The 24,959-nt window shown below is 45.6% G+C and overlaps 1 protein-coding gene across 2 annotated transcripts in view; it reads right to left on the bottom strand.

Annotated features, from left to right (window-relative positions):
• Positions 1–24,959, bottom strand: part of PLGRKT (plasminogen receptor with a C-terminal lysine) — a 231,538-nt gene that overhangs the window by 6,716 nt on the left and 199,863 nt on the right. Inside the window, exons 1-2 of one of the 2 annotated variants that reach the window (XM_053371927.1) lie at positions 9,941–10,004; positions 8,430–8,516 (exon numbers count right to left, since the gene is read on the bottom strand). In XM_053371927.1, the coding sequence (XP_053227902.1) occupies positions 8,430–8,510 (81 nt within the window). In that variant the 5' untranslated portion in view covers positions 8,511–8,516; positions 9,941–10,004. Of the gene's footprint in view, positions 1–8,429; positions 8,519–9,940; positions 10,005–24,959 lie in introns of those variants that run through there. The other variant, XM_053371928.1, reaches the window with a different exon arrangement.

The following is a 24,959-nucleotide window of genomic DNA, read 5'->3' as shown; positions in this document are numbered from 1 at the left end:
ATAACAGTGGATGATTCGGTTGCCGTGTCTAAGCTGCGCGGCTGTTCTAGAACTCTTTCAGCAAGGAAATTACTGGCAAGTGTAATATGATATTTCTATTGTTCTTCTGAAGTGTATGATGTGCCCTATTCAGGTGCTCTTTTTAGAGGGGGCAAAAGCACCCAAGCAGAAGCGTGAGTCAGGAGCAATGATCTTTCTAAAACCATCCGCTAGCAAAGGTTATCGTCATCGCTGTGTATTCAGTACATCTTGCTATTTGGTCAAGAGATTGTTGAGCTAAACTGTAGCTGACAACTGCACACACACACACACATATGGTGCTGGTTTCCTGGGTTTGCACTACACAGAAGTGTTATCCACTCCATGGCACTGAAAGCTTCAAGAACAGACCAGTTTGGCCAGTACACTGTCACCGTAACAGCACAGCAAAATGTTGCCTTGTGTGTCCTTGCATGTGCGCCACCACGAAGCTCACGGGGTGACCTTGGGCCAGTCCCTTTCTCTTTCTCAGCCTAACCTGCCTCACAGGGTTGTTGTGGCGATGGAAGAGGATGGGGAGAACCATGTACCACCACCTTGAGCTCCGTGCAGAGAAAGGTGAGATATACCGTATTTTTCGCACGATAGGACGCACCGGTCCATAGGACGCACGTAGATTTGGGGGGGAAATAAAGGGGAAAAAATTTATTTTCCCCCCCCCCGCCAGGCGCGGGGCTGGGGCGGGGGAAGCCCGAGCTTCCCCCTCCCCCAGAACGGGACCCAGAGCCATGCCGAAGCTGCGCGCAGCTTTGGCATCGCTCTGGGAGCTTGCGGGGCTGGGGGAGGAGGAAGCCCTCCGCCAGTCTCCAAACCATGTCGGGAGACAGTGGGATGGCGCGCTGCGCCTCTCCCACTATCCCCCGAGTTTGCGGGGCTGGCGACGGGCAGGAGCAGGCTTCTCCCCCCCGCCAGCCTTCTAGCCAAGTCGGGAGACAGCGGGATGGTGCGCTGCGCCTCTCCCGCTGTCTCCCGAGTTTGCGGGGCTGGCGAGGGGAGGAGCAGGCTTCTCCCCCCCGCCAACCTTCTAGCCAAGTTGGGAGACATCGGGATGGTGCGCTGCGCCTCTCCCGCTGTCTCCCGAGTTTGCGGGGCTGGCGAGGGGAGGAGCAGGCTTCTCCCCCCCCCAGCCTTCTAGCCAAGTCGGGGGACAGCGGGATGGTGCGCTGCGCCTCTCCCGCTGTCTCCCGAGTTTGCGGGGCTGGCGAGGGGAGGAGCAGGCTTCTCCCCCCCGCCAGCCTTCTAGCCAAGTCGGGGGACAGCGGGATGGTGCGCTGCGCCTCTCCCGCTGTCTCCCGAGTTTGCGGGGCTGGCGAGGGGAGGAGCAGGCTTCTCCCCCCCCCCAGCCTTCTAGCCAAGTCGGGAGACAGCGGGATGGTGCGCTGCGCCTCTCCCGCTGTCTCCCGAGTTTGCGGGACTGGCGAGGGGAGGAGCAGGCTTCTCCCCCCCCCCCCAGCCTTCTAGCCAAGTCGGGGGACAGCGGGATGGTGCGCTGCGCCTCTCCCGCTGTCTCCCGAGTTTGCGGGGCTGGCGAGGGGAGGAGCAGGCTTCTCCCCCCCCGCCAGCCTTCTAGCCAAGTCGGGGGACAGGGGGATGGCGCGCTGCGCCTCTCCCGCTGTCTCCCGAGTTTGCAGGGCTGGCGACGGGGAGGAGCAGGCTTCTCCCCCCGCCAGCCTTCTAACCAAGTCGGGGGACAGCGGGATGGCGGCGTTCCGCCTCCCCGCTGTCCCCCGAGTTTGCAGGGCTGGCGACGGGGAGGAGCAGGCTTCTCCCCCCGCCAGCCTTCTAACCAAGTCGGGGGACAGCGGGATGGCGGTGTTCCGCCTCCCCGCTGTCCCCCGAGCTTGTGGGGCTGGTGGTGGGGCTCTCCTGAAGCCTGGAGAGCGAGAGGGGTCGGTGCGCACCGACCCCTCTCGCTCTCCAGGCTTCAGCGAAAGCCTGCATTCGCACCATAGGACGCACACACATTTCCCCTTCATTTTTGGAGGGGGAAAAGTGCGTCCTATAGTGCGAAAAATACGGTAAATGGAACAAAAGAAATCCCCGCTTACTTCTGTATCGTTTTATGCTTTAGCAGGGGAGGCTGGAAGCCCATGATCCTCAGGATGTTGGTTGGACTCCCAGCTCTCACCTGTATGGCTGCCATGATGGGAGCTGGCGTTCAACCTCAGGAGGAGCACCGATTCCCAAACCCCTATGTTAGTAGAAAACATTTGCCCTCCATTGAAAGCAGTGCAATGTGAACAGTGGCTAAACTTTATTAAAAGCGGCTGCTGTGGCAGCCTAAGCGTGCAATGTTATCGATTGCACAGTATCCAATATACAGCATAGGGGGTAGAGTCATCCAGCTCTGCCTTATCAGGGACTCTTGCTTCGTAACCTTCCCACTTAGGCATAGGGTTTACACTAGCTTCTGTCCTGCAGCACCCATAGACTCTGAAGGCCCGCATAATATATTGCATGAGTCAGAGGGGGGCATGTCCTTTCCTTGTCAGAATGCTCAAAAAGCTATTTTGTGTCCTTGGTGCCAGTATAATGGTATTAGTGGTTCCGCCAAGACTGGTGCAAGATTCCAATGCTAGAGCATCAACTGTACAGTGGTACCTCGAGTTACATGAGCTTCGGGTTACAGACTCTGCTAACCCAGAAATATTACCTAGGGTTAAGAACTTTTCTTCAGGATGAGAACAGAAATCGTGCAGCAGCGGCACAGTGGCAGCAGGAGGCCCCATTAGCTAAAGTGGTGCTTCAGGTTAAGAACAGTTTCAGGTTAAGGACAGCCCTCCAGAATGAACTAAGTTCTTAACCTGAGGTACCACTGTACTGGGTATGGCGTAGGATCGTTCAAAACCATCATGTTCAAGCAAACAACATTATTTCTTACTTTGATAAAATACTATGCATCTGTGAACAGACTGTATTTATTGGTATAGTTGTTCAGACTGTTGGGTCCACCCAACAGAGGGTCCAACAGTTGCTGTATGTTCTGTAGAGGGAAATGAAGGGCAGATGGGGCTCATCAACCTGAGAAGGTAGCCCATCTAGGGGAAGGAAAACTCTGATCCTAAAGCTCCACTGCTATAATGGTCTCTGGCAGGTGAGCAGCCTGATAAAGCAGCAAAGAGTCTCTGTCAGTTTTATACAAGTTTATTTAAAAGAAAAACACCTTCAGAGCATGACAAACTGCCTGCTCTCATTAATCTAGTTGCTCAAGTCTGACTTATAGTTCCTCCCCCAACAGGAAGAACGCCAGAATCCCACCTTTCGTCTCCTTCCCTTCCGTTGCTCTCGGAGCCTCTCTAATCTCCTCGTTTGGGGACTGCAGGGCTGAGCTACCTCTTCCTCAGAAGACTCAGCCTCTGACACCCTCTTACCTGCTGGTTGCCTGGCAACGCCTTGGCCAACATCCAACTCTTCCACCCCTTGGGAACTAACCACTTCTTCCCTGAAAAGGAGGGGCCCTTGGCTGTTCTCTCTAAAATCAGACAGACAGCTCTCATCTACAGAGGCAGCCTCTTCCTCACTCAGCTCAATTTCTGAGGCTGACTCTCCTGGTGTGCTGGGGGCACTTTCCTGATGACTGCTTTACAGGATATCTTTGGGAGAAGAGAAGGCTAAGGAGCAAACCCTACACAAATCCAGAGTGGAGTTCCTAAGATGGTTGGATTGGGCTTTGTACGCCTCAGTCCAGCAACACCTGGAGCCAAGCTGGTGCCAAATGTATTGCTCTGCTTTCCTTTGGACCACGTCAGTGATGCCGGGGGGTGGGTCTTGTCATTTGGGCAGCCCCTCCATACACACTGCCCAGTCTTGCGCTCTGGGGAGGTAACTTTGGTGCTGCTAATGTAGCTGTTTGACTCCTCCCCTCCACTGGAGGCACACTCCGTTGTCTCTCAAGACAACTTGTCCAAATTCTAACTACAGAAAAGCAACATTTGGATGCCTGGATTTTCAATAGGCAAACATTGCCGTATAAATTGAGAAAAATCACCTATTTCATTTCATTTATTGCTCTCTCAACTCTAGCAAAAGCTTGTGTTAAAAGAAAGAAAGAAAGAAAAAGATAGAAGGTAATGCTGGGATGTTTTGCTTGAAGCTAAAATAAAATTAGTTATAAAAGTTTTCACTACCAGTTCTCTTTGCCAGCACTACCATTTTTAATCCACAAACAAAATGGAAAATTGCATTTGTCCACATAGATTAAGCTACAGCAAGACAACTGCAAGATAGTTATGACTTTTTTCTTATTAGGCCTATATGTATATACACACATTCCCACACTTGACAAATTATTAAATGCCAAATTATGTAAGCCATGTGCAAAACTTGCAAATAATTTTAAACAGCGCATTTCCACAGGCAAAAGAGGAGAACAACAAAAAGCACCCTGTAGACTTTCTAATAAATGCTTTTTGGTCTCCAGCATTGGAAATTTGCACCTGTCTGTGTTTACTCTAGGATAAACTTCATAAAGTAATTTTGAATCCCACATACCATTTTTAAATACAGTCGTATCTTGGTTGTTGAATGGAATCCATTCCGGAAGTCTGTTTGACTTCCAAAAACATTCGACAACCAAAGTGAAGCTTCCGATTGGCTGCAGGAGCTTCCTGCACATAATCGGAAGCTGTGTCAGACGTTCACCTTCCAAAGAACATTTGCAAACCGGAACATTCACTTCCGGGTTTGCGGCATTCGGGAGCCAAAACGTTTGACTTGGAAGGCGTTTGGCTTCCAAAGTACGACTGTAGTTGCTGTTCTCAAACTTAAAGATTATACAGTGGTACCTCAGGTTAAATACTTAATTCATTCTGGAGGTCTGTTCTTAACCTGAAACTGTTCTTAACCTGAAGCACCACTTTAGCTAATGGGGCCTCCTGCTGCTGCCGCACCGCAGGAGCACAATTTCTGTTCTCATCCTGAAGCAAAGTTCTTAACCTGAAGCACGATTTCTGGGTTAGCGGAGTCTGTAACCTGAAGCGTATATAACCTGAAGCGTATGTAACCCGAGGTACCACTGTACTGTAATTTACGATATCCAGAGAACTGGGTCTGAACAAGACAAGAGCTGGACCACCATTTTAAAATATATTCCTTTTATTTTAGGCACATCAGTGCTGATTTTCCCACAATGCACTCCTGAAAAGGGCTCCAAACTATGCCAGTTAAGATGATGATATCAAGTTATTTCCAGTTCAACTGAGTCTAAGAGGGGTAAAAATGGGAAGGCAGGACAGGAGAGGAAAAGTCACCCATCTCCTGTCATGGCTGCAGCTAGCAGCGGGGCCTTAGATGTGGTGGCTGCTCTCCCTCAGAAACTTCTAACACCCCAGAACGGCTCTCTTAGAATTCTGATCAAATGACGAGACTGAAAGGGTATCTTTTTTTATGTTACACTTAATAGTGGGGAAATCACCCTGATAGCCTAAATACATCCTTAAAGGTCATATGTTTTTTGCAATGGTTCAACTAAAATATAAGCTATTAAATGTTGAAGTTAGAGGAGTTTCTTAAGATTTATAACAATGAAAACTCCAGCCTTCTCCTGCTACTCCTAATTTTTTAAAAAATAGTTACCAAGACCCTTTTGTCTACTATATTGACATAATTATCTTAATCAAGCACTAGAAATGTAGTAACAGAAATACATACTATCATCATATTCTGCAAACAAAAGCATCCTTTGCACAATTCAGGAAAATATTAGTGGTCCTTAGCTAGAGAAAAGTGCAAAATCTCCTGGAATAACCATGTTTTACAGCCTTGTGCCCTCTGGACTTAATATAGGGAATCCTATTTGACTTAAGTTAGCCATTACTAACAAGTTAAACATCAGGGGAAAATTTCTGGCAGCGAGAGCCATTCAACAGTAGAACAGTCTCCCTCGGGATGTTGTGGACTCTCCTTTCCTGGAGGTTTTTAAACAGAGGTTGCATGGCTATCTGTCATGGATGCTTTAGCCGAGATTCCTACATTGCAGGGGGTTAGACTAGATGGCCTCTGGGGACCCTTCGAACTCTAAGATTATAAGCCCTATGGATTTCAGTGTGTCTATGCATAATCCACAGATCCAGCCCAATGTTGCAAACGTGCAGTAGGTTAATCTTCTGTACATATCTGACATGTATCCTTTCTCAAATATAGTTGCCATTAATATGAAATCTGAGATCAACTCTGCAGCTCATTATATAGTACTGGACAAGGCAATTTATTAGGTCCACATTTTACATCCTCTTTCACTGAAATCTTGGATGTGTGAGGGGGAGGGCAAGGTGGCGAGAGAAATCAGAACATGAGCAACGTAGTGGTTAGCAATGAGATAAAATCATTATCCAAGCTTCTTTTGGTGTTCTTACATTTTTAACAGCCGGTCCACTGCGAAGTGCTACTAACAGAAAATGTAATGTTCTTATTTCCCCAGAGTTTTAAATTTCATAGGACAGCCACCCGCCCTTATGCCAAAGGCACAATTCTCCTTCATTATAACTTCACAGTGTCACTGTCTGTTAGATGAAGCTAACAGCTATGTGTTAAACAGCTATGTGTTAAATTCCCATTATAGTCAGGAAACAGGAAGCACGTATCTTCTCTCATGCTTGCCCCAACATTTACTATTATATTCTTCAACTACAACCCAAACGAAACACTGTGTGCGATTTTTAACAAGTCAACCTCTTTAGTCATATGGCGATAAGATACATAGCAAAAACATTTCAGTAGCTGATATTTTGTGACAACTGAAAGTGACACATCTAATTTAGTGGAAGACACCTAAGCAGAACTTATTGTCATTAAAAATTAAATTTATCCATCTAAGTTCTATGATTCTATATTTAGTACATATCTTGCTGCAGACATTGAAAAACAGCAACACTGAACTGCAAGAACATCAGTCACTCTTATTTTCTAAATCAGGGGTCAGCAACCTTTTTTCAGCCGTGGGCTGGTCCACTGTCCCTCAGACCAAGGACACATTCTACTAACGTAAAGACACGCTGATTCCCGGACCGTCTGCGGGCTGGATTTAGAAGGCAATTGGGCCACATCTGGCCCCCGGGCCTTAGGTTGCCTACCCTTGTTCTAAACCATCTTTTCTTTAGCCTCTCACTGGAAACAATACCCCTCTAATTCATTACTTTTGTTTGCTCAGTGGCTTCCCATAAACATCTGGTTGGCCACTGCTGGACTGGATGTACCTTGGCCTGATCCTGCAAGGCTCTTCTTATCAGTGGACAACACTTGTCATAAGGAAGAGTAATAAAAGCTTTCAGACATGGAGCTAAATAAGCGCCCCCTCCCTAGCTATTTATTTTTTATATGCCCTTACATGCCACATGGCAATGTCACATCTTACTTAAGAGTACTTTAAGTGCTACAATCTCCTGGAAAAAGCCAGGCTTGGATTAAACAAATACCACCGTTAAAAGTAGGCAGCATATCATTCAGCTAAACTAGGAGCATAAAATATTCTATATTTTGGACCACACACTTTAAACTCTTCTGCCTCCAAGAGAGCCCCAAGGACTACTTTAAGGGAAGAAAAAGTTATTTTGAAGACAAATTGCACCAGCAAGTTTAGAATGTGATTCTGGAAGCAGAGAATACGTAAACAAGCACTGCAGAGGTTTTTTTCTTAAAATAAACAACAACACGCAATTATCTCAGATATATTTGTATTGCTTAAGTGTTCTGAAGCCGCACAGCAATGTATTATATTAACAGTAAGGTCTTCAGGATAAGACAATCCGATAACCTAATCAGATTTGCCAAGGAAGACAAAGACAAAATTAAATTCTAAATGACAGATTAATAAGATATGCAGGAAAACAGGATACTTTATTACCTTCCTGTTCTTTAATCTGCTTCCTGTTCTCCTACTGGGAAGGGGGGGCAGGTAATGTAAGATTCTCTTCCATTCACCCCCCTGTCAACTTTCCTCCCTCCCATCTGCTGGTCTTCACTGGGATCTTAACTTTAGGGCTGCAATGAGGGTGCAGACAGAAAAGAACGAAAACTATTTGTTCTTTTCTCTACACCACAGGTCTCTCTCAACTCCCAGCTCTCACTCCTCTTTCTTCATTCAGGTGTACGTATGCATCACACACACAAATTTACTGTGTGATCCTAAACATGCCTACTCAGAAGTAAGCCCCGTTTAGTTCAATGAGGCATACTCCCAGGTAAGTGGGTAGAGGACTGCAAGAAGGCACCTTGGCAGTTCCAAGGTGCATTTGTCTGGGAACAAATTTATCTAATCCATATTTTTATTTCGGTTCCCAGTACCACATATGAGATGCATGTCACTGTGGGGTAACCAATGCTGTATGCACATATTTTTGTACCAGAGTATAAAATCATCGCGTTGCTACATGCTCTGTAATATAATAACCAACCTGAAGTCGAGAGTTCATGAGCATAAACTCCTGTTGACTCTTTAGGCTTTCATTCACAGACTTCGAAAATATGAAACCCATTTTGACCTAAATGGAGATAATATATACATATTTGCAACAATCATTAACACTTGAAATTTGAGCTACAAGTATTATTTTTCCTCCCATAAAGAAATGACTCAGTAATAAAACGCACCAACAAACTACTTATTCAACCTTTGGACGTTATCGTCAACACTTCTCTTTATTTGGCATTTTATTGACACTAGCCCATCCAGAGAGGCAGTAGCCTGAAATTATGTAGTAGGAAATGCGGGAAGCCTTGCTGTGGATCCCCAGCCATGGCACCCTCCAGATATTTGTTGGACTCGGATTCCCTTCAACCCCAGCCAGCATAGCCAATAGCCAAGGGTGATGGGAGTTCAAAACACCTGGAGGGCACCAGGTTGTAGAAGCCTGTCTTAGAAGGCGGCTTTCTACAGTCTCAGGGTGGTATATGCAACTCAGTCCTGGAGGTGGGGAAAAATATACATCACCTACCCATCCCACAAGTCCTAAAAAGTAATTGGGGGGCAGGGAGCTGTACCCAAATGGCAGGGTATCTGTGGTGTGTGTGTATTCTCCCCTCCTGCAACAAAAATTACATATATGTATATGTGTGTGTGTGTGTGTTGTTTTATATACATATATGAGTACGTGCATTGTTTTATATATATGTGTGTTGTTGTTGTTGTTATAGGTGTGTGTGTGTGGTTTTACATATATTTACAGTGGTACCTCAGTTTAAGAACAGCCCTGTTTACAAACAATTCAGTTTATGAACTCCGCAAAACCGGAAGTGGTGTCCCGGTTTAAGAACTTTACCTCGGTCTAAGAACAGAATCCGAACTGTGGAAGGGCACCGGCGGTGGGAGGCCTCATTAGGGAAAGTGCGTCTCAGTTTAAGAATGGTTTTGGTTTAAGAACAGACTTCAGGAATGGATTAAATTCGTAAACCGAGGTACCACTGTATACTGTATGTGTGTGTTTTATATCTCTCTCTCTCTGTGTTGTTGTTATTATGTGTTACAGGTAGGTAGCCGTGTTGGCCTGCCATAGTCGAAACAAATAATAATAATAATAAAAACATTCCTTCCAGTAGCACCGTAGAGACCAACTAAGTTTGTTTATGAGCTTTCGTGTGTGTGCCTGTGTATCTGAAGAAGTGTGCATGCACACGAAAGGTCATACCAGTAACAAACTTCTTGTTGGTGGTGGTGTGTGTGTGTGGTTGTTGCTGCAGGAGGGGATAATAACAATAAAGGGTGCAGAAGCGCTCCAGGTCCGAACGGTCCAGACTCGCAGCAGCAGCAGCTCCAACCCGCTCCGTATTCCGCCAAGGCCAAAGCGGGCAGCCCTGGAGAGCAGGCGCTGCAGAGACGCCGCCACCCCCCGAAGCGCTGCCCCTCGGAAGCTTCCTCCCGCCCCTCCTCCTCCCTAGACCCTCGCCCCCCCTCCTCCTCCCCCCTTACCTGCCGCCTTCCCGGCCTCCCCTCCTCCTCCTCTTCAGCGGCCTCCCTCCGTCAGCCTGGCCAGGCTCTCCCTCCTCGGACTTTCCGCCTGCCTGCCAAGGCACGCTTGTTTGGGGGGAAGCTGTCCGCGGGCCAGGAAGCGATGGGACGTCATTTCCGGGCACGATTCCTATTCCTCCTCCTCCTCTCTTTTTCTTCTTCTGCTGCTGCTTCTTGAGCGGCCGACCGGCTTTTTGCCCGGAGGTTGGCATCTCTCGTACTGACCTGTCGTTTTTACGGATTGCTGTGTATCTTCTAGGAATCCTAGCAGGAGTGGGATGGGGCCACCAGGGTCATCCAGTCCAGCCCCCTCCCCACCCGCGATTCAGGAATTTTCGGCCCAACGTGGGACTCGAACCCAGGACCCGAAGATGAAGAGTCTCGTGTTCCACCGACTGGAGCTGTGGGAATCTTTCAATAAAAATAAATAAACGGGGAACGATTTCAGCGGGTGGGTGGAAACGGCGGGAGGGAATGAGAGGGTGAGAGCCCCTCTTTTTATTTGCTTAATAATAATAATAATAATAATAATAATAATAATTATTATTATTATTATTATTATTATTATTATTATTATTATTAATAAATAGTGATCACACACATAGGGTGGCCAGGCCAGGCCAGGCCAGGCCAGGCCTGCATGTTGTGTTGTGTTGTGTTGTGTTGTGTTGTGTTGTGTTGTGTTGTGATGATGTGATGTGATGTTATTCCCCAGCTACTGTTTAGGGGGCACATTTATGGGGAGTAAGCCCCGTTATCTTTCAGGCTTGCTTCCGAGTAAAGCTTGGACTGTGAGGCTGCAATCTGTAAGCTTACTCACAAGCAAGGCCCATTAATTTAATTCAGGGGTTGCAGGTGGAGTGGGGAAATGTGTGTAAAAGAAGAGGCAAAGCTCTTCTGCTTCAGGTAAAGGTAAAGATAAAGGGACCCCTGACCATTAGGTCCAGTCATGGCCGACTCTGGGGTTGCGGCGCTCATCTCGCTTTACTGGCCGAGGGAGCCGGCGTACAGCTTCCGGGTCATGTGGCCAGCATGACTAAGCTGCTTATGGAGAACCAGAGCAGCGCATGGAAACACTGTTTACCTTCCCGCCGGAGCAGTACCTATTTATCTACTTGCACTTTGATTTGCTTTTGAACTGCTAGGTGGGCAGGAGCAGGGACTGACCAGCGGGAGCTCACCCCATCGCAGGGATTCGAACCGCTGATCTTCTGATCAGCAAGCTCTAGGCTCTGTGGTTTAACCCACAGCGCCACCCGCGTCCCATTCTACTTCGGATATAACTGGCCAAATGAAGTGTTCTGTTCAGCAAAGGGACTTTTCCTCAGCCCCAGCCAGGATGGCCGATGGACAGGTGTACTGCATTATTGGCTGAAACCAAAAGTGCATTCATTTAAAGCGCATGAGTTTCCCCAAAGAATTCTGGAAATTGTAGTTTCCCCTTCCAAGGCCTACAGCTCCCAGCACTTCTTAACAAACGGCAGTCCCCAGGACATTGGGGGAAATCGTGTGCTTCGAATGTGTGTTGAACGCATTTTAAATGCATGGTGTAGATCCAGCAGAAGTGCGAGAAATATATTTTAAATGCATGCATTTCGTACACCAAATCAGTACGGAAGTGGCTTTCCAGCTGCAAAAGCTGTTCATCAAGAAAGGGACCAAAAACTAGATAAAACATGAAATCTTTAATTCTGTAGGTCAGATCTTTGGATGCCCTGGATCAGTAACATTGTAGTATATAGTTGGAAACTGCACGTATGCGAGACTATTAAAGATGCTAATTTAGTTTATATGCCTAGTCTCCTTAAAGTTTTGTGTTGTTATTGTTGTTGTTAATGAACTTACCTATGCACAGGCCTATAAAGTATTCCATTGCTTCCTTGAAAGGAAATTACCACAGACCTTGTACTTATTATACACCAGATGGCACTATTTCTTTTCTATTGTGCTGCAGTTCGGCTACTAGACAACTGAAATGTGCATGGTGATGGCTTCCAGGTTTTTAAAATCTATATAGGGCCACATCCGCATTATAATTTAAAGCACTATTATACCGCTTCAACAGCTGTGAGTTGTTGAGCTTTTTTAAGGAGGAAAAAAACCCCAGTAAGGCAGCCCTAAGTTAAGGGTGCTGAGAACTCTGTGAATTTTAGCTCTGTGAGGAAAATGGGGGTCTCCTAAGAACTCTGTTCAAAGGAATTCCTGGTCCCCATGCTACTTCTAATTCTTGATTCTAATGTATTATTTATTCTTTAAGTGACTTTAAAGTTCTAATTCTCTTTTGTAACTGCTAGGCTACCATTTCCATACTTCTGGTTCCCCCTCCCCTCTTTATCAAATACCTTAATATACTGTCTTTCTGTGGTACTCATTCTAGCACAACCTATTTCCCTTTCCTTGTGTTAGGCCTGTTCCTTACTAATATATTGGCTAACCAGAGCCAAAGATTTGATGCAGGGCAAACAAGGATAATGCCCTGATAGTTTTTGTCTTCATTTTACTGCAGCAGTGATGGGCTTCAGATTTGATCAAAGCAGCATCAGCAGGATGCAAAGGGGGTGCTTAATCCTTGCCCTATGGGCCGTTTCCCCAGTCAATATGGTTCCAAAAAACTGCTTTTGTTCTGTAAGGTTTAAGGCCATAGGATTGCACGTATTAACTCTTCCTCCTCTTTGGCTTCTTGCACACTCCTAACATCTGCTCCGAAGCTATGAGCTATGCCGTGCAGGGCCACCCAAGATGGACAGGTCATAGTGGAGAGTTTTGACCAAACATGATCCACCTGGAGCAGGAACCGGCAAGCCACTCCCGTATCCCTGCCAAGAAAACTCCATGGACAAAGACAACAGGCATATGCAAGTTATGACGCTGGAAGATGAGCCCCTCAGGTCGGAAGGCGTCCAACATGCTACTGAGGAAGAGCGGAGGACAAGTACAAGTAGATTCAGAGCTGATGAAGCGGCTGGGCCAAAGCCGAAAGGACGCTCAGTTGCGGATATGCCTGGAAGCAAAAGGAAAGTCCAATGCTGTAAAGAAAAATATTGCATAGGAACCTGGAATGTAAGAACCATGAACCTGGGTAAGTTGGAGGTGGTCAAAAATGAGATGGCAAGAATAAATATTGACATCCTGGGCATCAGTGAACTAAAATGGATGGGAATGGGCGAATTCAGTTTGGATGACCATCATATCTACTACTGTGGGCAAGACAGTACTGTGTGTACGTGTCGAATTTCACATGCAAGTGTTACATGAACTAGCAAATTTTTTAGTTGTAAGCTTCTAGTGAAGTATTACTTCACAAATAGTTTCTTCATGAGACATGCAATATTACACAGTCATGATTTCTTCTTCGTATTACTTTCGGTTTCTAACTGCAATTTCCAGTAAAGCATTCCAACATTCTTTGGAATAAATTTCCCCAGAGTAGCTTCCTGGAGTTTGCCTATTTATAAAATAATTTCAGTTTCATTTTTTTTATCAAAAAAACATTTGCAAGCAGCACAAGTCACTGAAGGTTCAGCGACTAAGGCTGCCATCCTACGAATATTTAGCAGTTGGCAGCATCACTTTATAAACTCTAGTTCAACTTGTGAGTAAAAATAGGATTTGTGTTTCCCTTTGGAAAATGAGGCCCAGCAGAGACTGTGGTGTCTTTATGATATATGGTTTATTTATACATATATACAACCTCAGCCTAAGATGGAGGGGTTCACAGCATTGCACCCCAAAATAATATTGCTTCTTCTGTAGCCACAGCCTTGGGTTCCAGCAGCTATCAGCCACGGGTCTCTGAGATTGCTGTGCAACTTGCCTTGCTTGTAAGTCACATCCCTCCTAAGTCCAACTGCTCTAAGCTAAGCTTTATCTGACCTGCTGGGACTGACTGCTGGGAGCCTGGGAGCCTGCCCTGCCTCTTTCCACCTGGCTTGGGACAGGGCCTGGAGGGCTCCATAAAGGACTGGTGCTGCTGCTCTACAGAGATGGATCCTTTTAAAAATTGTTTTTATTTAAAATTGTTTTTATTTTTTATCTATGTCATTTTAAATTGTTATTGATATTAATGTTGTATTTTTTAGTTTTAGATTTTATGACTTATGTGGAAATTGTTTAAGGCTGTATTCAAAAGGCTAGGGCTCTGGCACGAGGCGTCGTACTTGCTGGGCACCTGCCAAGACCCCCACCCTCACATGGGTGCCATGAACCCACACCTACACACACACACACACACACACAATGTTCCTGTTCATTTGTCCTCTCTGACCATTCAAGCAGTGACAAGAGGGAACAGAGCTGCATCTTCCACATGTGTTGTAGATGGAGTTGAGAGTTGGCAATGGGGGGGGGATTAGATTCCGTTTGCATTTAAAGGTGGATTTCCCTAATTCACACCCTTTGACACAATTTGCAAACTGAAAGTCAGCCGTCCTTTAAAATGTGCACTTCTGATTTCGCAAATCAGGGTAAAGTGTGTATAAAAATGCACCATATTATTCACTCTAAAAGACGCACCAGACCACAAGATGCACCTAGTTTTTGGAGGAGGAAAACAAGAAAAAAAAATCTGAATCCCAGAAGCCAGAACAGCAAGAGGGATTTGGCTTCTGGGATTCAGAATATTTTTTTCCTTGTTTTCTTGCTGTCCTGGCTTATGGGATAGATGTGTGCAGCCTCTCCTGGGCAGCGGGATGAAGATGATGATAATGAAGAAGAAGAAGAAGAGTTTGGATTTTTTTTAATAAATATTTTTTTTTGAAATTTAAGAGTTTGGATTTGATATCCCGCTTTATCACTACCCGAAGGAGTCTCAAAGCAGCTAACATTCTCCTTTCCCTTCCTCCCCCACAACAAACACTCTGTGAGGTGAGTGGGGCTGAGAGACTTCAGAGAAGCATGACTAACCCCAGGTCACCCAGCAGCTGCATGTGGAGGAGCGGAGACGCGAACCCGGTTCACCAGATTACGAATCTACCTCTCTTAACCACTACACCACACTGGCAGAAGCCAGGACATCAAGCGGGGCTTTGTTCCTGTCCTGAGCAAGAGCTGCACAGCGCCCCTTCAGCGAAGTGGAAGGAGGAACAGAAGGGGCTCTGTTCCTCCTCCCGCTTCGCTGAAGGGGCGCTGCGCACCTCTCCCTCTCTGCGCAGCACCATTCGCTCCATAAGACGCGCTCACATTTCCCCTTACTTTTTAGGAGGAAAAAAATATGTCTTATGGAGCGAAAAATACAGTATATGTTAGCAAAGACGAGATACGAAAATGCATCTGTATTAGGGGAAATGGTTTGCAAAGGTATATATCTCAGGCAAAAATGAACATGCAGAAATGTGTATGTTGGGGGAATTTGCACAAAGATGCTGGTGAATTTCTGTGCAGACTTTTTCTGCAAACTGAGGTGGAAATGTGGAAGACTGAACTTAAGCGTAGAAAATTTGAAAGTGCCACCCTCGTGCATCCTTAGTGTACAGTCAGACTATGAATAGGCAGAAGCGAAGAGGAGGTGAGTCAATTTGGCATCCTGCCCAAGCAAGGTCTTCTGAAACCTGGGATTGAGACTGCAGAAGACAATGAGTTTCTCAGAGAATGTAATTGCCTGAGTCACTACAGTCCTGTGTATTCCCTCATGATCCCCCATGAGTCATGGGACGTATGCTTGGCCAATATGAGAACATGAGATGGGTCACGGGGTGATCCACAAGGCTCTTGTTATCTTCATATGTGTGCATACCCTCCAACATTTCTCCAGTGAAAACAGGGACATCCTATTCAATAAAAATATTTATTTATTTATTTAAATAATTTTTATTGATTTTAACGTATCAGTTATAAAATGTACCACAAAACTTATCACTTATACAATCTTTTTTTTGACTTCCATCAGCACCTCTGATAATCCACCGTTTTATCTACTTCTTATACATTTCTTAACTTTATATTGCCTTTAAGTCTCTTAACAAATTATCCTTCCCCTATCTGTTTTTGCAATACTTCCAATAATACTCCTCACAGAGTTTCTTGCAAACCTACAAACGTCATCTGATCTTCACAAATACTTTTCAAATAATCCGTAAATTTACTCCAGTCTTCCGTGAATTTCTGGTCCCACCGGTTTCGAATTCTTCCTGTTAGTTTATCTAATTCTGCATAGTCCATTAACTTCATCCTCCATTCTTCAATCATCGGTAATTCTTCTTGCTTCCATTTTTGGGACAATAATATTCTTGCTGCTAATATTTTATTATTTACATCCCGCTCATCTGACTGGGTTGCCCAAGCAACTCTGTGCTGCTTCCAGCATATACAGAAACACAATAAAACAAACATTAAAAACTTCTCCCGATGCAGGGCTGCCTTCAGATGTCTTCTAAAGGTTGTATAGTTACTTATTTCCTCGGCTCAGGGGTCACATAACTCCATACCCGCCTAGAGACGTCCTAAGGAAACGTGCAGGATCAAATCAAAAACCGAGATGCCTTCTGTATTTATGGGACTGTCCCTGGAAAATAGGGACACTTGGAGGGACTCCATGTGTGGATGTGCTAAGCCTTTTCTGGGATTTGGCCATTAGCTACTCGAAATGGCTCCAAGTGTTTCCCTTGGTAACCACCTTCTCTACTTCTGTGTCCTTGAAACTGACTTTATTCCCATTCTGCCCAATGAAGGGTTCTGGTAAGCGTGCATGTTGGGGAAATAAAAATATTTTTCATAGCTTGCAAAATGTTGTGTCAGTTAGGAACTGCCTTTCTTGCTCTTCAAGCAAATCCCAAGCATGACCTAGGACTGCCCCAGAGCGTGACTTGATCTGAAAGCGAGGGAAAAGGAAGTATTCTGTTTTCTCACCATGTAGCCTTTGGTTTTGGTTACCATTGTGCTCTTGGCTGGAGTAAAAAAGGGTCTTGGTCTACCACGGACCTTGGTGTTGCTCTTACTACTGTTCCTCAGAAACAACTACTGTCCATAATCTGTTCCCTACTGCACCAATGCCCTCGCCCTTTTCAAACAGATCTAAATTTGCACACAATCATAATTTCCTATTTGTTATTACATTTCTATCTCGCCTTTCCTACAAGGAACTCAGGTATGGTTCCCTTCCCTTCAGAAGGACAGGAGTCATGCTGCCTTTTTAACTTAACCAATGAAGAGGTGGGAACAAGCAAACTCAGCAGGCATCTAAGTAACATTGGAAATGGCCATAAGTCTTCAAATACTGAAGGAAAATTCAAAGGGGTAAAACATGGATTCCAACCAAGCTCCAGCTCAAATGTGGACAAACCTAACTTGTAGCTGATTTTTCCTTGTAGAAGAGGAATTTCACAGAGTAGTAGGAAACACAAAATAGCCTGATCATTAGTAATTTTCGTCTCCGACAGCAGTAACTGAGTTTTAAAGTATTGCACAATATTTGCCTGTAAGATACATCATAAGCATAAATGTAATTCTGCACATCACTTAATTCAGGAGTAGCAAGTTCTCCAGGACACCATGGGTTTGATGTCTCAATCAGCAATCATAGGACTGTCATAGGCTAAATTTGACAAGATGACTCTCAGGGTTCCTTTCAACTCTACAATTCTATGTGTCTATAATGACTTGAGGGACGCGGGTGGCGCTGTGGGTTAAACCACAGAGCCTCTTGGGCTTGCCGATCAGAAGGTTGGCGGTTCGAATTCCCACGACGGGGTGAGCTCCCGTTGCTCGGTCCCTTCTCCTGCCAACCTAGGAGTTCGAAAGCACATCAAAGTGCAAGTAGATAAATAGGTCCCGCTCCGGCGGGAAGGTAAACGGCGTTTCCGTGCGCTGCTCTGGTTCACCAGAAGCAGCTTAGTCATGCTGGCCACATGACCCGGAAGCTGTATGCCGGCTCCCTCGGCCAATAAAGCGAGATGAGCGCCGCAACCCTGGAGTCAGCCATGACTGGACCTAATGGTCAGGGGTCCCTTTACCTTTACCTTATAATGACACAAGGCTGCACAGGGCTCCAGGCTAATAGGTGAGCCTTCTCCTCACCCACCTAACTGCTAGGTGGAAGAACGAGCCAGAGAGCGAGCTGGAAACAGGCTGGAAGCTGGAGACGCAGAGACAGACTTGCTCTGTGCTGGATCCAATGGAGAAGCACAGTCTGTTGGGGTGTTAATGCTGTGAGCCCAGGTTGCCCATATGAGTAAATAAAACCATATATCCTAAAGACATCACAGTCTCTGTTCACCTTCAGTCCAAGGAAACCAAAGGAAACCAAACTTGAGAAAGTACTTGAAAAACCCTGGGATTCTCTCGCCACTCGGAGATTGGGGTGGCATGTAACAATATAAATGCAATAATATGTTTAAAAATAAAATTTATAAATTCTTCAAATACCGATGATTAAAGGCACTTTTTAAATGTTACTTGATACGTAAGCTTTGTAGCAGCTATTTCCGAGTCTCACACCAACCTATGGAACATTTATTCATCATTATAGTGACGTTTGCACTGTTTTTGAGCTTCAGCGTCAGAGTGGGTGTTGGAAATGCCTGACAATAGGCTTATATGACAATTGACCTTTTAAAATAAGGTTTCAGCAATTGTTGCTTCTACTTAGCCTGTCAGCACAACCATCCTTCTTGCAAACATGTCCCACAGCCTGATGAGTGAATTAAATAAATAGTTCTGTTCCTAATGCTAGTTCAAACATATCTTTTTTTGGTGTGACTCTTGGGAAATTTTTGCAAAACCATTTCACTGATAAAGCCGAGAGAGGGCTTCTTTTTGGACAACTTTTCGGTCAACAGCGGTGGGAACGTGGGTGGAGAATAAAGAATTGGGAGCGTTCTTTCAGTGGGGAAAGAAGCTAAGTGAAAGTTCGAGAGGAAGTCCCCTTACCACCTGAAGCAGATGAGATCAGAGGCTTCCAATTGCGGTGTGCAAGGTAGACTGCCTTGTATTAGCTTGTGCAAAGGGCAAGGTATAAAACTCTACCAGTTTGCATCAATAGTTGTGTGAATTGGCTCTGACTTTGCTTTTAAAAAATGCAGTTTGTATTAACCTTTTCTATAAACAGATAGATGCATGCACATATAGGTCACCGAAAGAAAACCATAGGAAAGCATAGGAAAAGAAAAGAAAGGAAAAAATAACCATCAACAACTACCCCGTTGAGGAAAGAATTGCATGAAGCATACATTTTGTGGCTTAGGGCCCTCGCATTTACAGGACCGCCTCTCCTGGTATACCCTGCAGAGGAACTTAAGGTCCATCATAGTTTAGAGGTCCAGGCCCTAAGGAAGTCAAACTATCCTCCACCAGGGCCAGGGCCTTCTCAGTGATGGCTCCGAACTGGTGGAATGCTCTGTCCCATGAGACCAGGGCCCTGCAGGATTTAACTTCTTTCTGCAGGGCCTGTAAGACAGAGTTATTCCGCCTGGCTTTCAATTTGAACTTAGCCTGATCTTTTATTCCCCTTCCTTCCCTTCCCTTCCCTTCCCTTCCCCTGAAGTGCTGAGCCTGACACAGGCTGAGTAGTTCATCGGGAGGCATCCTGCCCCACTGATGCTGGACATTCCCACCGAGGTGGGAGAGCTGCCTGAAACAGCCCTTGCACTGCCTCCTGTCCATAAGGTTTTGCCACAGCCCTGTCCCAAGTTCTGGTGCTGATCAAGGAGGGGCCAAGAGTCTCTGAGGAATGCTTGCCTAAGAGCAGAAGCCACATACATAGTCTGACAAGCCATAGGTTAGGGAATCCTGATGATCACAGAGTCAGGGGTCCAGAGGGAGAGCAGGAAGCAGCAAGGGAGGGCTAGGAACCACAGGCGTTGTTCGCAGCATCTGACTGCTGCTGATAGTTCTGCTTAGGAAGGCCAGAGCTAACTGGTCTTCACCTCTGCAAAGGCGATGAGCTGTAGGTGGAATCATTTCGGCTTCTCCCCCTTCAGGTTGCTGTCCAGCAGGCAAAGCTGATTACTGGCTCATGATGGGTTTTCCCCAACAACCAGGGAGGCACCTGAGCCAGAGTCCGCCAGCGAGCTAGCCAGGTAGGCCCAGCGCCCATCTTCAAGGAAATGCCATTGGATGTTCTGGCAAGAGCAGATCCAGCCTGCTTCAGACCTCCTGAAGATCAGGGTACTAATTTATGCAAGGATTCTACCTATAGTCCAGTTGCTTTCCTGCTATAGAAGTTCACTTTTGTTGTAAACAAAAATTGCCCTTTTCCCTTATGGGGTATCCAAGAGCCCATATAGAGTCCTTCCATAGGTTCCCTATTGGTAGGAGAGAATAACAGAGGCCAACCAGAGAATATTGAGAAGCAAAGCAGCTAGTAAGCTTGATCTTTATTGATCTGTTGCAACAGGGTGCTCCCCTCACACGCAGGAAAGGAGGAGGACCCAGAAAAATAGTGTGCAAGGCCTTATAAAGACTTTTGAAATTGCCACCCTGTAGATCAAGACCACCCCCAGATACATCATACATACATCACAGAAGGGGTGTAACCTAAGACCACCCCTCAGATACATCATACCTACATCACAGAAATTTAAATGTTGTTTTTCTCTTGTCCTTGTTTATCTCCTGTCTGGCAGGTTACTTGATTGGATTTCCTGGGTAGCCTGGCCAGTCTTTTGTAATGATAAATACTTAGTTCCTGGGCCAGGTCACAGGCTCACACCCTATTCAGATCTTAAATGTGTCCTTAAGACAGGATTTGTGAGGGAAGAGACAATGGGGAGGCTTTTCCACTTTGACCTTGCAGAGAAAACATTTGCTCAGTTTAGGAATCCAAATGGCTTCAGGTCGGTCTTCCTGTGCTGATCTATGTACGTGCGGTTATGAACATTACCATATATCTAAGACCTCAAAATTCCTATCACACTTTGCAACATTTGGAAGAGGATGGAGTCAGTGATTGGAAAACAAAGAAGGGGAAGAGGTCAATGGGTTTGCCTCCTCTCTCTCTCTCTCTCTCTCTCTCACACACACACACACACACACACACACACACACACGGGGAGCAGCAAGGGCAAGAACAACAGGGGATAGATAATGACTTACTGGATTCAAAACTCCAAAATATTGAATTATTGTTTTTACTGCACTGTTTGCAAAACTCAGACTTATATCCACACAGCAGTACCTTTGCCCCTTGGGAGTCCAGTACTCCTAATTGAGATGGTTCCCAAATCAATGAATGCTGTTATCTCAGGAAAATACTCACTCTAAAGAATTTCCGCTGGCTAGTGGTCGAGATGTGAGCAGGGACTTTCTGACAAAGGTTCATATTGCGAAACCTCTAGAGGATAAGAGTGCTCCCATGAGTCAGCTTCATTGTGTTATGAAACCATTATGTGGGAGTGATTCATAAATGTATCTCAGGGGTGGCAATAGGCATTCAAAGGTTCCTGTCACAAGGGCCACATAATGCGGTAGTCTCGTAATCTGGGGAACTGGGTTCGCGTCTCCGCTCCTCCACATGCAGCTGCTGGGTGACCTTGGGCTAGTCACACTTCTTTGAAGTCTCTCAGCCCCACTCACCTCACAGAGTGTTTGTTGTGGGGGAGGAAGGGAAAGGAGAATTGCTTTGAGACTCCTTCAGGTAGTGATAAAGCGGGATATCAAATCCAAACTCCTCCTCCTCCTCCTCCTCCTCCTCCTCCTCCTCCTCTTCTTCTTCTTCTTCTTCTTCACACCACTGACGGGCTCTCAGTCCCTGAGAGCAAAATGCAAATATTAGCACGTTATAGATTAACTTCTGTTGCAGGACTTTTAAAAGCTCTGTATAAAACTTTTCTGCTTTCCACTTAACATCCACACAAAGCACATGTTCACATACCACTTACTGCACTCTCACTGCATGTCCAGTGTCTGGTTCATCTTATTTTGTATCTAAGCATGGTGTGAACTGATTTGCATAGGGTAAAGACTCTAACCACCCCTCCCCCATGTCCCTTGGTATGTAAACAAAAATAAATGAAATGAATTGCTGGTGTGAACAGCTAGCAGGGAAAGAGCTGTGAAATGTACTGAAAAAAGAACACTGTGCTCTTAAGGCAGGGGTGCAAGCACACCTTAACAAAGGTAGGTGCCCGGCCTGCATTTCTGTGTGCGGAGCAAAGACATTTGCAATCTATGCTCTGCGTGAGCCACATTGTAATCCTGCTCTGACTGCTTCCTTTGTGACCTTCAGCCTCATCAATCTTGTTGTTTAGTCGTGTCTGACTCTTCATGACCCCATGGACCAGAGCACACCAGGCACTCCTGTCTTCCACTGCCTCCCGCAGTTTGGTCAAACTCATGCTGGTAGCTTCAAGAACACTGTCCAACCATCTCGTCCTCTGTCGTCCCCTTCTCCTTGTGCCCTCCATCTTTCCCAACATCAGGGTCTTTTCCAGGGAGTCTTCTCTTCTCATGAGGTGGCCAAAGTATTGGAGCCTCAGCTTCAGGATCTGTCCTTCCAGTGAGCACTCAGGGCTGATTTCCTTCAGAATGGATAGATTTCATCTTCTTGCAGTCCAAGGGACTCTCAAGCGTCTCCTCCAGCACCATAATTCAAAAGCATCAATTCTTCAGCAATCAACCTTCTGTATGGTCCAGCTCTCACTTCCACACATCTCTAGTGGGAAAACCATAGCTTTAACTATACGGACCTTTGTCGGCAAGGTGATGTCTCTGCTTTTTAAGATGCTGTCTACCGGTAGGTTTGTCCATGGAGTTCTTCCAAGGGCATGAGGACAATTTGCCAGACACCTTTGGCGACCTGTTGGTGTTTATTGACCAGAGTCTCCTTTTATTCTTAGTGTTTTCCTATAGATTTCCCTCCCCATACCTAAATCTTGTCTGCTGTTGTTTTCTTGTACAGTATTATCTGTTTAATGACTGTCAAATGACTCTTCTGTGTTGACATGATTTTACTTTTGTAATTGGACTATTTATTTTTAATAGACCTCCCCCGCCACTGCATAATTTAAATGCAATTAACTTAAAACTTTGACTCTCCAGAACACAAAACTTTTCCTGCCCCCATCTCCATCTGTGCAACTACAAAATATCCTAGTTAATCCAGTGATAAAAGAAATGTTACAAATGTTTGCATGCATGTTGAGTGACTTTTTTTTTTATGTGAAAAGAGATTATGTGTGTTGGGCAAAAAGCAAAACATCTCTGGCTATGATGCTTGTGATTTCCCCTCAGGCACATGATTGTGAGATAGCATGTGATTATGTCTATTTCTTAAATGATCTTCTGAGGAAAAGCCAAAGTAAAAACAAAAAGCAGATGTGCAATGAGATAACAGTTGCTCAGATTCCAAGTCAGGAGACAAGCAGGAATGGAGGAACATTTATACATGCCAGTTGGCATGAAGGCAGTAAACAGTTCTTGCTTCTGTGACATCATCACAAGAGATGAGTAAAGTAACATCTTCAGCCACTTCCCTCAAGGAAAACGAGTTACTTTAACAATGATGGTGGATCATTAAGCCAAAGTGTAGCCACTCAACTTAGAATTCAGAAATATTTCTTTCAGAAATAAACTGAAAGAATTCAGTTTGCATAAACTAGCAGACCCTCCAAGTGTCCCTATTTTCCAGGGACAGTCCCAGATTTACAAAAGCTGTCCCAGTTTCTGATTTGATCCTGGAATGTCCCACTTTTCCTTAGGCCATCCCTATTTTGACCAGAGAAATGTTGGAGGGTATGAAGTTAGGCTACCTCCCAAGCCAAGGAGATAAGTAACTATGCAACCTTTAGAAGACATCTGAAGGCAGCCCTGTATAGGGAAGTGTTTTTTTTTTAAAAAAAGTATTATGTTTTATGTTTTTATATATGTTGGAAGCCTCCCAGAGTGGCTGGGGGAACTCAGTCAGATGGATGGGGTAAAAATAATAAAATTATTCTTATTATGGAATAGGGTGCCCCAAGTTTAATCAGAGAAATGTTGGAGGATATGAAAGCATGTTCTCCTTCATGGAGAGCACGTGTTGCAGTGGGGTCTATCAAGACATCCCACTGTTGCTGGGCGGGTGAAGGTAGTTGGCCACTGCTGTGATTGGGCTACTCTTGCCGTTGGGGAGAAGTTGATGTTGCCATTTTGTGATTGACAGCCAGAACTCTTAAATTCCCTGCGCGCAGCGTTGAGCTGCCTCTTTTCGCTGCGTGCATCGGACCACCTGTCCACCCTCCCTATTTTAGGGTTGTTTGCTTGACCTTGCTATGCCTGTCATGGGGTCGTCTGCTTTGGAGCAGGGGCCGGGTGGGAATTTTGTCCATTTGGCTGATTGGCTGGTGCCATTTGGTTTTTGCCTACTGCGTAGCAAATTGTCACAGCTTGTAAGGTTGCGGTTAGGCATTGGTTAAATTTGGTTGGTGGAGGGGGTATGGTTGGCTGTGCCTGCCCCTCCAATACTGCTGCTGCAAGGGTATTCCGTTAAAGAAATCCAGGGGCTCACCATGCTTTTGTCCGAACCCCTGGCAAGGGGCTAGGGCCACGCAAGAGCCCCTGGGAGCATTTGGGGAGAGGTGAGGGCATGGTACCCAGCTCCATCTTTCTCCCCAATATGTTTTCCCTTTCTGATTTTCGCGGGCGTGCGAATGTCAGTCTGTCCCTGTGCGGGGTCAGATAGTTGCAACCAATGCCTAAGCAACCACTCACATTTTTTGTGTTTTAATAAAGTTGTGGCCAAAATTATGCCAAAAACCTTAAACAAAAATTCTGTGTGAATTATGTTTTATTGGGGTGGCTTGGGGACCTCGACATGCAACCAGGTCAGTAGTGGACAGACGCCTTGTTTAATGGGGTTATTCAGAGTGGGAAATCCATGCCCCATTACCTGTTGTTTCCTCCTGTGTTGAGCAGTGGAAGAGGAAGGAGATGGGCTAATCTGAATAGTCTTGCCCTGACATCACACACTCCTTCCCCAGGTGTCTGCTGCAAACACAGACCAAACACCTGCAAAGATTTGGGCCTTTGCCTGCACAGCTGCACATGCCACGGCTTACGCAGAATGGTTCCA

This window comes from Podarcis raffonei, chromosome 17 (assembly GCF_027172205.1).
Source record: "Podarcis raffonei isolate rPodRaf1 chromosome 17, rPodRaf1.pri, whole genome shotgun sequence".
NCBI classification, from domain to species: domain Eukaryota; kingdom Metazoa; phylum Chordata; class Lepidosauria; order Squamata; family Lacertidae; genus Podarcis; species Podarcis raffonei.
The sequence above is the reverse complement of the archived record's forward strand: the minus strand, read 5'-3'. Positions and strand labels throughout refer to the sequence as shown.